This window comes from Myodes glareolus, chromosome 18 (assembly GCF_982192425.1).
Source record: "Myodes glareolus chromosome 18, mMyoGla1.1, whole genome shotgun sequence".
Classification (NCBI taxonomy): Eukaryota; Metazoa; Chordata; class Mammalia; order Rodentia; family Cricetidae; genus Myodes; species Myodes glareolus.
The window spans coordinates 14,806,850-14,820,873 of record NC_142043.1 but is presented as its reverse complement, the minus strand read 5'-3'; the positions used below and the strand labels follow the sequence as shown (position 1 = coordinate 14,820,873).

Sequence of the window (14,024 nt, the reverse complement as noted above, 5' to 3'; positions counted from 1 at the left end):
GGAATCTATCGAGACTCTAGCTATGGTGGTTACGGTGGATGAGAAAAGCAGAGAAGCAGGGGAACAGGGAAAGGAGAAGGAAGGTTACAGAGGAGGCGACAAGGTGAGAAGCCAGAGGGAGTTCTGGTGAGGCACAGCGTCAGTTCTTTTCTGTAAGATACTTCTTATAATAAACACTAAAGTCACATGGTCCCAGTGAAGACATCTTGGAGCATCAAAGTCTTATAGTTACATCTGGAGAGAAAAATGAAATAATTATGGTTTTCTTTTCCCATTTTGTGTGGCATAGTTCTATTGCTAAAATTCTCCTCATGGGCCGGGCGGTGGTGGTGCATGCCTTTAATCCCAGTACTCAGGAGGCAGAGCAGAGGCAGGTGGATGTCTGTGAGTTCTAGGCCAGCCTGGTCTACAAGAGCTAGTTCCAGGACAGGCTTCAAAGCTACAGAGAAACCCTGTCTCCAAAAACAGAAACAAAAACAAAACAAAGCAAAATTCTCCTCATGGAAGAAATAAAAATTGAGGAGAATTAAGTTGATGACCAAGAATAGCCACACCACATTGCAGGAAGGTGATGTGGCCAGGGCTGGAAGGAGCAACTTCAGAAGGTTAAGATAGCTTTGTAACTATGTACATGCTGGAGTATTGTGTGTGTGTGTGTGTGTGTGTGTGTGTGTGTATTCATGCCTTCCTGAAGTGTGTCTATACATGTATGAAAGCATGTGTGTTGAGGGTAGATCTCTACCTCTCGGTGTCTTCCTCAATCACCCCCCACCTTATCTTTTGAGACGGAATTCTCTCACTAAGCCTGTAAGTCACCACTTTAGCTAGACTGGCTGGCCAGCAAGCTGCAGGGATCCTTCCAGTTCCACAGGGTCTTCCAGATGTTTACTGCTGAGCCTGGCTTTGTTATGTGATGCTGTGGGATTGAACTTAGGTGCTCTTATTTGCACAGCAAACACTTTTTAACTAGGCCAGCTCCCCAGCCCAACATGTTAAAGTATATTAAATTACATGACCAATGGCTATAGATCTGAGTCTTCCACGATCCAGCAATGAAATAGTTAAGGTCTGGCCCAGCACAGACCCCAGGCTGCAGGTGCCCACACATCATTAGTGTTCTTTACCTCCTCACCTGCAAGCAGGAAAACCCACAGGAGGGGAAACTGAAACCTACTTCTCAATCTGGTCCTGTGGCCAGCCACAAGGCTACCCCTGTCTGCAGTTGGAATGTCTTGACATTGTTCTCCCTGATGCAGGGAAACCTTTCTGTGAAACACAGAAGCTATGAGATAGAATAGATAAGACTCCAGCTAGGAACTTCATGTTTTCTTAAAGATGACAATCTCTGCTGAAAGGTTAAAATCCCCCAGTGACTTACAAGGAGGCAAGAAAGCTGAAGGGTTATCAAGCATCAACACATGTGTAGTGTGTTTTGGAAAACTCCGTCCCATTGTGGACAAACAAGCGCTGCTCTGTAATCAGATAGTCTCCGAGCTCCCGGGACACAATGCTGCCGCAGAAGCTTATTTCAAGGCAAAGGAAAATTAAATAGGAAAAAAAAATGCTCTTCAATAGAATCCTTTAATTGGCATTGTGTTTTGTGTTTGTGTTGAATAAATATTGACTTTATAATCCTGCATGTGCCAGGGATGAGTCATTGAATTAAATAAGGTCAACAAAGATAAGTCTTATCGACTCTGCAGTGGTAAATACAGATCTGTTGGGAGCCTCTTAAAGCTACACTTAAGATTTTGAGTCTGCGCTTCTGTAGTTCTGGAGGAAGATTATATACGGACAGCACCGCATCCTAACCAGATTCTTAACCATCATGCAGATGAATGAAGACTTCTTATCTTATTTATTTATTTATTTATTTATTTTTGTTTCCTCTTTGTGTGTATGTGTGTGTGTGTGTGTGTGTGTGTGTATGTGTGTGCATGTATTTTCACACATATGTGCAGGTGCACATTCTCCTGTATATAGAGGCCAGAGGTCAACACTGGTCGTCTGTTTCCATAGCTCCCTACCTTTTGGATTGTTTTTGACTCACTGACCGTGCAACTCTCTAATTGACTGGCTAGACTGGCTAACCACCAGTGTGCCCCAGCGAAGCTGCTGGCTCTACCTCTCCAGAGCTGGGATTATAGGCACACACATCATGCTGAGTTTTCTTACATAGGTGTTAGGGATCGCAATTCTGTTTGGACACTTGCACCGCAAACACTTTGCCCATCGAGCCGTCCCCCCAGCCCCAGAGTTGTTTTCTCTTTGTTTGCTTTCTCACAACTCTGGGGTCCAAACTCAAGTCTTTGTCGGGTAGGCAACTGCTCTGACATTGAGCTACATCCCCAGTAAACAAAGAAACAATTTCAGTGCGTGAAGCTGCTCCTGAAACGAGGTGCCATCACCCACTGCTCATCGTCTAGGCAAGGAGCTTTGCTTCGCATTATTCTCCTTTAGTACGGTCATAAGTGAACATACTGTTTGTAGTCTAAGTCTTGGTTTTGGTAAGGATATGTTTTCAGAAAGAACCTAGTCTCTACCCTCGGATAAGGAGGTAAGGGATATAAAGAGATAGCTACTCAACTACTTCTAAAGGGTACAACGGCATATCTCCTTAGTGAGTCCGACCAAGTTGAGTCAGAGGCAGGACTTCCCTTGAAATCACCCTAGTGTGAAATATAATTTGTTCCATTTATAAAAACAAACAAACAAACAAACAAAAAACCTGTGGATGCAGCATTATCCAAGTAGGTGGTGCAAACTGAAGGACCATCACTCCCTTGAGACCATTGTAAGCAAATTCTGGAGCCCTGTGCCTGCCATCTCCAATTCCTTACGTCCTACACAGTCTACAACTTTTCCCAAGGTGATTGCCACCTCGCTGCCCCAATGAGACACTTGTGAAGAAAGCATCTTGTCTGAAGGTCCAGTGAATACCCTCAGCCCTTCTTCATGCACCTCCCAACATGGATATTGTGACCACATCCTTCTTTTTTATTTTTCCAAGACATGGTTTCCCTGTTTAACAGTCCTAGCTGTGCTGGAACTAGCTCTTGTAGACCAGGCTGGCCTCAAACTCCCAGAGATCTGCCTGCCTCTGCCTCCTGAGTGCTGGGATTAAAGGCGTGCGCCACCACTGCCCAGCCCCTCCTTGTTAATGTCAAACCTTCCTGGCTTACAACATTCTCTGCTAGCCTTTGTTCTTTGCTTTAGTTTTCTATGTTTGTTTTTGGAAACAGTCATACGTGTAGCTCAGGCTGGCTTTGAGCACAAGATCCTCGTGCCTCAGCTTCAAAAGCACTGGAATTACACGCGTATGTTGACATGGCTGGCCTCTTTCCCTTCCTGTTGCTCAAGTCTCATTCCTAAATATCTGCATGCAATCATCCTCTCGGCCTGGACCTCAACTGTCCAGAATTCTGTTGGATTTGGTTCTAGCCTCCTCTCCCACATGACTCTTTATTAAATCTTAGCTAATCATGTGGTCAAAGTTGTCAGGTCTGCCTACCCTGGCTTCTGTTCACCTCACAGAATCCCTGTCTGCCGCTGTCTTGTTGTTCAGGTACTCTGACCCATTTATAGCTCCTTAAGTGGACCGTGATTTCACCTACCTCAGGGCCTTTTCTAATTCCCTCCCCCTAAAGATAGTTGAAATGTGTGCTTCCCGTTTAGATTATTTGAACACTATGCCTGGGATACCTTTCACAAACCCAAGACTGGCTCAGCTCCCTCTTACAGTTTTTTTATTTGTTTGTTTTTTGTCATTGTTGTTATTTTTCAGAAAGTTCAGCACACTGATAAAATGATCCACACTGGATTTAGGCTTCTTTACATTTAAATTCTTACTCAAAGTTGTTTAAGCACCACGTGACTCGGTGAATTTTAGATCGTGCTGTTAATTAGAAAGCATGCCTGAAACACTTCAGTGGGACTGTTATAAAGATGAAGCGATTCAATATAGCTGGTTCTCAGCTTTGGGTACATAGCAACTGCTCAAGAACTGTTCATCCTCCAGGGACTTGGGGAATTGATTCTTTAATGATGTCTGTCTGCTTCGTTAGCCGCCAAGCTCTATGGAGAGAGGACTGTCTTTGTGACTGCCACTGCCTCAGGCCCAGCAGAACACCTGGCACTTGTCAAGACCTAATAAATGGACACATGAACAGATGGGAGAGGGACTCATGGGACAGGGAGGCCCAGGGCCTGCGAGGGTGTGTGTAGGTGTTTGGGGGCGAGGGCTACTTATAGCAGCTTCAAGGAACTAGCGTTAGAGGGCAGCCTTTTCCTGAATATGACGGGTGAGTAAACTTTGAATGCACAGTGACTACTGGGCCTCTGAGATGAAGATTAATGAGCCAAGTAAACGGCAGGATTATCTGAGTTTGTAAAATACCTAAAAATAGTTTGCTGATAATTGTTACCCTCCACCCTCAAGAATGCTTTTTGTTTGACTTTTTGCTTTCGTATGAACTCTGGAAAAACTTTTTACACTACTTTAAATACCTCTGTGTCAGCCAACATCAGGAAAGGAAAGCTTATTAAACACATTATTAAAAATAAAAGCCAGGTCGTGGGGGACCTTGGGTACCAGTGAAAGTGCTTTTAGTTTGAAAATCATTAAGAATAAGGGAAGCAGGGAAGGACTAGGGAGAAAGGTGCTCCAGAAAGACCCATCTTTCTAAAGAGATGGCCAAAGACAAAGCGACTGTTGCTGTGGTACTGTTGCTATGGTACTGTTGCTACGGTACACCAGTTAGGCAGGGAGGCCTTGGCCAGGACTCATGTCAGAGGGAGATGGTTTTAGAAGTTAATCTGCAAGATTGCATCTGAGATGCAAAGCATGTAAGGAGTTGTAAATGTTTCAAACAGTCACCGAGACACTCCAAGGCCAACTGCTGACACTGAACTTGCCGTCATTGAGTTCTGTCAAATCCTTGCCTTAGTTCATAAGAAAACTCTGGCTCGGAAGATAAAGTGGCCTGCACCGTATCCCAGGGATAACTGCTGGCAATGTGCGGCTAGAATTCATGTTTCAGTTTCCTGGTTAATTTTAAGACAATTCTCCATTTATTATTGTTTCTATTTCACCAAGAAACTCTCTCGGCTTAAATGCCCTTTCTCTGGAAGTCTAGGTCTCTAGGTAATCTGTTTCTCCATTATCTGGTACTAGCAGCATGGCTCTGAGCCCTGAACAAAGCTCCAATTTCATTATCTGGACAGTAAGTAGAAATAGTTCAGTAGTTCCACAGAGTTGAGGACCGTGGAGAGGGTTAAAGGAGACAATCTTCTTAGCTTTAAAGATGACATCTCACTGTGTAGCCGAGGCTACCTTTAAACTCATGATCTTCCTCCCTCTGTTTCCTGAGTACTGCAAGGCTTGTACTCTGTGCCCAGAGAGCATCACCCTTACAGAGAGCCTACCAGAGGCTGGGCTGTGGTAAGCTACCCTCGTGACTGGGGACTGTCCCAGCTTCAATTATCCAGATTCCTATAAATGTGGTCACCAGGCTGTAGAAAAATATGATTATCTGGCATTTTAAGTAACTGCTAAGGTTCTGACTATCTCCACACCTAGCTACCTGTGAGATAAAGTCAGCCCTAGCTTCAGCATCCTCATCTGAAAAACCAAGATGGCTGAGTGTACTTGGTGAGGGGCAGACGAGAGAACGTGGGAAGACAGGGCAGTATGGAGTTTACCAAGCCAATCATTTCAAAAAAGCATCCCACAATGGCCCTGTTCGGAACATCCTGACATCCTTGGAATAGTCCACAAAATCATCAGACAACCTAGATGGGACCATTTCTGATCAGGAGTTGAACTCTGCAAGAGACCTCTTTCTGTTGTCTTCTCCCTTGCCACTTCCTCACTTCTAATAGAATCAGAGTTAGCCTGGACTGCTGCTGTGATTCTAGAAGAAGAGTCAGTCTTCAATGCAGGGGGTGTGTCCCGCAGGTTTGGGCGAACAGGCTGGATTTTCGCTGTGCCTTTTCTGGTGCACAGTCACTCTGGAAGAGCCCATCACTATTGACAGTCGAGGACTCAGACATGACGTGGTCCAAGCGTTGCTGAGAATAGCCCTGACTTATTCCTGGAATGTGTCATCAGCCTGCACTTTCCTTTTTCTGCCTCTTAAAACTTCATAGACAGGAAGACTGTGTCTGAGTTGACCAGGAAGTTTCTCAGCACGGTGGGGTTAATCCTGGGGACTGGACCACATTTCCCGGTTGTTGTTCTCATGATTGGTCAGCTCACACTGCAGGTACCTTACAGGAGACTGTCCAATACTTTAATTCCTAAAGAGAAGGATCGGATAGCAGATGGTTTTCTTCTTTTCTCTGGGTCTTTTAGTATTTGGACTTTGCTCCAGGAATGTGAGAAGCGATATGTCTTTCTAGGGGCATGCCAACTTAAGGCCCCTGTGACCACGCATGGCCTTGAATGCGGGAGGCAGCTCCAGACCTCAACTAGACAGCGTGGATATTTTTCTCATTAACTAAGTTGCAAAGCTCCTTCTGGTTTCCGCACAGGTGAGCTCGTACGTGAGCTGCAGGACAGATGTGTTAAGATCAGGGCCAAGGCAGGGAGGAATTTCAGCTTCACACTTCTTCCCTGACGAAGCAGGAGCCTCAGCAGCTGGCGCTGTGCTCCCTTTGACCAAGCCCCTGCCACACTAGTTGCCGGTTATTTAGAATATTGCTTCCCCTTCTGAGTCGTGATTTCCTCCTTTCTTCCAAACATCTTTGCAGTGTAGCTGGCAATTGTCCCTCATTCCAGAGAATATTCCCAGGATAGGGGTCTGTATCTCTTCACACACACACACACACACACACACACACACACAAATGAGTTAAACAATGTATTGTGTGTTTTTCCCCAAATGTCCCAACAGACAGAAGAATGTCTACTTTATTAAGAATAGTCTCAAAGGAGACTAGAGGCGGAGAGATGGGACTATATTGGCCACTGACCTCTGTCAGTGCATCCATGGTGACAGTTTGGGGACTTCACAATTCATCATGACTCTGTTCATGACCCAAATGAACAGAAAGGTTCACTGGAGCATTTAGAAAGTACCGACCTGAGGTTTGCTCTGGTGTCCCCTGAGTCTGAGTTCCTCCCTAGGCTCTCTTTCTCGTCTCTTATTTCTCACACCCTTGGCTAATTGCCTCACTGTGGCGCCGACCAGTATACAGTGTACTCTGTTGGGACCTAAGAAGACTGACTTGCCTTCTGAGGGAGTATCCTTTGGAGATATAGGATGGGCTTATTCCTCTTAGCCATAGCTGCTATCAGCAGCCTTCATCAGCCTATGCCTACATCAAACACGCACATAAAGACCAAATAATGTGTCACTCCGGTTTCCTGCAGCAGATGCATCTGGCCTGTGGCGTCTACCCCCATAACTGAAATTGCGACGCATTGCCCTAAAGTCACTGAGCTGAAGAATTTTAAAAATGCATTGATTGTCAGCTGTGCAAACTGAAACATTTCACCGAGCCGTGCCTTTCCCTTTCTCGGCGGGAAGGCGGAAAGGCAGTTGACTCTTGGCGATTGACATACAGTTCTTCCTGACAGGTGCTTCTTGGCCCTCATCAGTGTGGCATCCTGATCCCGAGCCTCTGGTGCTCTCTGCAGGTCCCTCATGGCTGACCTCTGCCCTTCACTGATCACCAGGGGGTGATAACCATTTGTCATATTCGCTGTGCTTAGGTATTTCCAAATTCTTTTCTCAGGAGCTCTTCCTGGCTTTAAATCTCAGTTGCGTCTCAGGAAATTCTGAGAGAATCAAGGGAGGAAGTATGATGAGCCCTACTTTACAGGTGAAGTATTGGAATCAAAACACATAGAAGATTTAGTCAAGGATACAGGTCACAATAATGCCCCTAATCCCAGACCCTAGTCCAAATCTCCCATCTCGATCTGTGACTCTTTTTACGGGCACACATCATGTGAGAGGGCCAGGCAGGTGGCTCAGTCGATAATGTACCTGCTGTAGTACCATATTGTTCAATCCCAAACAGCCACATTGAAGCCCAGTACAGTCTTGAGCATCCGTAATCTCAGCACTGCAGAGGTAGACAGGCAGGTCCTCAGCCTTGACAGCCAGCCAGTTGAGTCAGCCGATGAGCTGTAGGTTTAGTGAAAGACCTGCCTCAAAACAGGGTGGAGCACTCCAGAGGAAAATTCCCGACGTTGACCTCTGGCCTCCTCACGTGCATGCATAGGCGAGCCAACCTGTGCACACAATGTGCACTCACACAAAGACAGAAAAGAAGCGATCTATACCAAGTCATTTTTCTTGGCTCCTGAATGTACTTGGCTTGAGTGTATTATTCTGATTTTCAAATACAACAATGATTAATTTGGTTATAGGAAGGCTCCTGTATACATAACCAGTATTATATAAAGAGAGTTTAAAAATTAGTTTGTCTCATAGGATATATGTTTTGTACCATGATATAGTGCTATAAAGTAAAACTGGTATTTTTAGAACTAAATACTAACAAGTTTTAGTCAATTAATATGGTCAAAGGGTCAACTGAATGGGTTGCTTACAGAATTAAAACAACAACAACAAAAAAGGTTAAGATAGACTAGGGTAGACATGAGAATATCTAAGTGCAGCGAATGTAGCAAACATGGGGCGAGTTCTCTGAATGGTGTGGTCTGTGTGGTGGCTTACAATAAAGGGATTCCCCATCTCTCTGTACATATCTATGTATGCGGGGTGTGCACATGCGTGGAGACTGGAAGTTCTGCCTTCCCTTGCTCGAGGCAGGGTCTCTTTAACGTTTGCTGCTGCGTACACCAGGCTAGCTGGCTAGGAGCTTCTGGGGACTGTTCATTTCATTTCACATCTGTCCACAGCAGTGCTGGGTTTATAGACGGGGCTGCCTCGCCTGCTTTCCCTATGTGCTGGGGGTGCAAAATCCCACTCTTGTGTTTGTGTAGCAACACAAGAGCATCCTCTCCCAGGCCTAATAGTATCTCTTACTAAACTGCCCATCTCTTTTTCTTGTTTTCTTTCTTCAGCCTCATTTTCTCCCCCCTTTCATTCATCCCACCCTTCTTCAAGTATGCAGGAACTGAACCCCCAAACCTGCTTCCTTTGTTTTACTTAGCTTGCATTAAGACCCCCAAACACCCTCCCCTCCTCAGCCTCCCTGACATGTTTATATCCCCACTGAGACAATGCTTGTGTCTCAGTTTGATCCTCTCTGCCCTTCCCTTCCCCTCTATTGAAAAGACCCTGTGTGATGTGGCTTTCAAGACCGGGGTTGGCAATTCTTTCCTTGTTTCATAAATCAGTCGCCATGTCTCTAAAGACTCATATTTCCATTTCAGGCCAAACAACTCGAATCTGAAGAAATGAAATTGCCAAGGACAGTTGCGTTCTGCTTCGTGCTTATTGCGACGTGTTCTTCAGAAGCGACATTGAGCGTGAGCGTTCAGCCCGTTGCTCGGCCCGTGGTGAGTTAATCCACATCTGCAGTAATTTTTCCCATGGCCGTCCTTTGATTTTCTGGGAAGGTGGAAATCAGAAACCAGTTCTTTTAAAAAGCATTGTAGGAGCGGAGTTTGAGGCATTCTGTACAGGAATGTAGCTAGTCCTTGGTTTGTTTACTGGGCTGCAACTTTCTGCAGTCTGGAGTCGATGCTAGTGTCAGGAGACTGCTCAGCCCAGCTGTCTCCACTCCCCACAGTGGGCTTGTGCAGCCAAGGAAAGCTATAATTACAGATCAATCCGAAATTGTGAATTTGCTTAAAACAGTCCAATTTAAAAACCGTGCAACTCGATTGCGTGGTTCTTGGTGGTAAACTCTGTAGGTGACGATGTCATGTTGCCATCTCAGAGAGCCTGGAGATGTTAGGCTGAGGCATCACATTAAGGCTGGCAGTGATGAAGCAGGTTTGGAAAGCTGAGGACTTTACCTGAGCATCAGACTGCAGCCCAGCTCTAAAGCCTTCAATCTCTGTGTGTGTCACAGCACACGGTGAGTGTGGCCAAAGGACCACGGGTAGTGCTAAGACTCTTCCCCAGGAAGGATGCAGGTCGTTTGTCTTTGGAAGGTGGGGAGGCATTCATCTAAGTAAAGGGAGGTATGGGTAGATTGTTCCACGTGGGATTCTTTATCCCACTTCTTACGCTAGAGGCAAGGCCCGTTGCTGACAGGGAGGTGAGACACGCAATTCCACAGCTTCTTCTCTTCATGTACAGAATCATGCTAATAGTATTACCAATTTCCTATGATTGTTATGAGAGTTAAATTAGTTTACCTTTATAAAAGGCATGAGAATATTCTGTTTTAGTCTGGGTGTCTTGATCTTTGAAGTTTTAATAATTCACAGCTAAGTAAAAAGTTCTCTTTGAGATTTTTTTCTTGTGTTGAACTTAATCTGAGGAGATTGGGATTTGATAGAGGGAGTATAATTTATTCACAGAGTGTTTGAGTCTTCCATCTGGGTTTCATCACGGTATTTATTGTTTTATAACAATAAATTATATTACTTGTTTTATCACGGTATTTATTGGCTTTCTTGATAACTTTCTTGAGGCTGTAACAATTACCTGACTTAGACAAGTTGAAGACGAAGGCTTTTGTGATGGCTCGCAGCTCTAGAGGCTTTAGTTGGTGGTGGAATGGCGCAGCAGACCACAGAACGCGCACCACGGCAGCCGTGACACCGAGGAAAGAGAATGGTGGTGTCTGGCTGCTTTTCTTCCCCTTCCTGCCCATTCCCACTGCCCCCTAGCATAGAGCTGATGCCAGTCACACCAGAGTGGGTCTGTTCTCAGGCAAACCTCTCTGGAAACGCCTCTGTGGAGGTACCCGGAGGTGTGCCTTAGTCTCCTAGGGTGATCCTTGGTCCAGAAAGTTGACAGTGAAGAGCCATCATCTCAATGATTTTTGTGTGTTTGCTTCCTTTCCTCATTTTAGGGTCTCTGTTTTGGTCTAGGTTTTCTTTGTCTTTTTCATCATTCTCTTTCTTAAGACTTGAGGGATACACATATGTTTCTTCCCCCAAACCCCAGTTTGTGGGGTGCAACCTAGGTAGGAGATGATCGAGCCTTTGTGAGGTGCAATTGAGGTGGGAGATGAGCCAACCTTTGTGGGGTACAACCGAGGTGGGATGTGACCCAGGTTTTGTGGGGTGCAACCAAAGAGGGAGGTAAGCCAGCCTTTGTGGGGTGCAACCAAGGTGGAAGTTGAGCCAGCTTTTGTGGGGTGTAACCAAGGCAGGAGATGACACAGCCGTTCATTAGATTAAGGAGGGAACATTTGTGCCTGTACAGCACTGGTTACTCAGAAGATGTAGTCTCAAGCAAGAACTTGAGGTGATTCCCACATTAAGGTTAGCCTAAACTCTCTTTCATAAGTGACCCCAATGATCACACTCACAGTGACAAGCTGTGCATGTCTGACCCTGGCACAGCATGCGGACTGAAGTTAGCTACGACCCACATAAGCTTTAGAGAGTTCATTAATTTTCCTTGTATCTTTGACCCCACACCCTCTGTATAAAATGAGAATAAACAGTATCCCCTTCTCTGGCTTGTAAGGCTGAGACATATGCGCCTTTGCTAGTTCAGAGCCCAAGGGCTTCTGAATTGGTCCTTAGAGTCGATGGGTGTTGCTAACCTTCTTTGAGGAATTTTGGCAAGGTAGGGCCAAGTTACTCAACTTGGAAGCAAAGGTAAGACTGGCATTCTAGGTTAGCGAAAGGAATGAGTGGCCCGCTCTGGTGATAGGGACTGAGAAGTGGGGTACCTGGACTTTCGTGAACATCCTGTTTGCCTTCTTTAGATTTTTTTCATCCCCATTTTTCAAGCTGGGCAGGAATGAGAACCCAGGTTTGGTCCCCAGTATCCGTGTGGAAAAGCCAGAGCTTGTAGCAGTGCATGCTGGTCATTGCACCCTGGGGAAGGGTGGACAGGAGGATCCCTGTCACTCACCTCCAGCTGGCCTAGCGGAAGTGGTGAGTCTCAGGTAAAACAGAGAAATCCTATATCAAAAATGAAGGTATAGAGTAACTGTGGAAGGCATCCAAAGTTAACCTCTGGCATCCACATGTACACACACACACACACACACACACACACACACATTGCACACGCATACTCAAACACACGCACATACACACGGTACCACCTCTCATTCCTGACTGATTACCTTCTCCAGGCCACCCCGCTTCCTCAAGAATTATTTAGAAAGTCATCTTGTATGAAAGGTGGGGCTCTTCCTGGAATTGGTGGCCTGGTCTCTTCCAGCTGAAGCTCTGCCATCAGGAAATCCCCAGTGGATGCACTTGTGGCTCAGAGCCTGGTCTGCGGGGCTCTGCAGAGAGAATGGAGACAGACCCAAGGGGGAGCTGTGTTGTCTAACCTGACAACAACCCGAGCTGTGGGATCCTCTGGACCAATTTTCCCTCCTTAGCTATCCTAGCCAGACAGCAAAATTGAGTAGAAAACTCAGTTGCTACAGTCTCCCAGTTAACGAACTAGAACCTTCTGAGGACTCAGGGTGGCAAGGACGGTCCCAGGGAGCCCATGGCAGCAGGACACAGGAATGCATACCATGGCCACAGGCCATATCAGGCACTTCATAGACCTCTGCACAGGTTATTGTTTCGAATGTAGGAATGGGGACTTAGAAAGAGTAGATGGCTTTTCCATCTACTAGGATGGCTTTTCTGTCCTAATACTAGGAGAGGGCAGTGGGAGTCAGCTCATGATGTGATCCTAGCCTTTGCCTGTTCAAATCAAGGTCCTAGCACCTAACAGCCCAGTTCTATGCAGTGCTATACATCAGAGTGAGTGGGGAAAAAATGTGGGAACTGTACCTTACAAAGATGTGTTCAGAAAAGTCCAGATGGTTACTGTGAAGAGTTAAAGAGAGTTGTGATTCCTTAGAGGCACCTTCACACATGGGAGGAACTGGTCACCAAGGCCCTAGACCAAGGGTTATGCCCAGTCAGACTACAAAGGCTTGAGATCCTCCTCTGCATTAGAAGTAACAAGTACCTTGATGTTTTAACACACCTCAGGCAGCAGCGATTTGGGAGCTCCACCAGGAAGCATGAAGTGTGAAGGCTTGACCCAGGGGAGCTACCCAAAGGTGGCCCTTTGAGACTGCCTCCTCTTGTTGGTCTGAGTCCTACAAACACGCCTCAGGACTCAGATAGGTATCTAGCCTCGCCCCAGCCCCCACGGAGGATGGAAACCAGGGTAGACCCTTTCTTCTGCCTGGGCACAGGGCCAAGCCGGCAGCAGGGGAAACTGTCGGGAACCACCCTATACATCGCCCCTGTGACTTCAGTTCCTGCGCACTTACATTCCTCTGCAACAACCTCACTGCAGAGGAAGCAGCAGTTGGGCTTTTGAAATTCCAGTCACCATCCATCACGTCTGTTTCTTCAAGAACATTTGTGAGCTTTCAGGTGCACATTCCCTTCACAGCCTCAATTCCTATACATTGTAACGTTCCCAGCCAGTGTTTCTTATGGACTTCAAGGTGGGAAACACACAAAGCAGCGGATAATTTCCCAGAATTATAGCTTAGAAAGTGGAGAGAGACCGGCCATGTAAACTGTTTCTCTAGAAGGAGAAAGGGAGCAGGGTGAGGTGGCGCACACACCTTTAATCCCAGTGCTCAGAGACGAGGCAGGTAGATCTCTAAGTTAGAGGCCATCGTGGTCTACAGAGTGAGTTTCAGCACAGCTAGGGTACACAGAGAACCACTGTCCGGAGAAAACTAAAAATAAATAAATAGAAAGAAAGAAAAGGAGAAGGGGAGGAAGAGGAGGAAGAGACATTAGGGCCAGGAGAGATGGCAAGGGAAGACTGGCTCCCTGAGAGGAGCCCTGTGTGTCTCCCAGTGTGTCTCCTAAACCTACCTGATTGAGGGCAGACTTTGGAATCAGGCTAGCTAAGTTCAAATCCTAGGTCCCGAAACACAGTGACCTTCGGCAACGTATTTGGTCTCTTGTACAAATGTTTTGTTATTGCTGAGATGTGGAT

General features: G+C 46.1%; 1 protein-coding gene across 4 annotated transcripts in view; it reads left to right on the top strand.

Moving 5' to 3' along the window:
• Adgrf5 (adhesion G protein-coupled receptor F5) overlaps nucleotides 1-14,024 on the top strand; it is a 97,572-nt gene that overhangs the window by 34,394 nt on the left and 49,154 nt on the right. For all 4 annotated transcript variants that reach the window (XM_048442725.3, XM_048442724.3, XM_085679390.2 and 1 more), the window contains one exon: nucleotides 9,350-9,475. In XM_048442725.3, coding sequence (XP_048298682.2) covers nucleotides 9,374-9,475 — 102 coding nt within the window. In that variant the 5' untranslated portion in view covers nucleotides 9,350-9,373. Of the gene's footprint in view, nucleotides 1-9,349; nucleotides 9,476-14,024 lie in introns of those variants that run through there.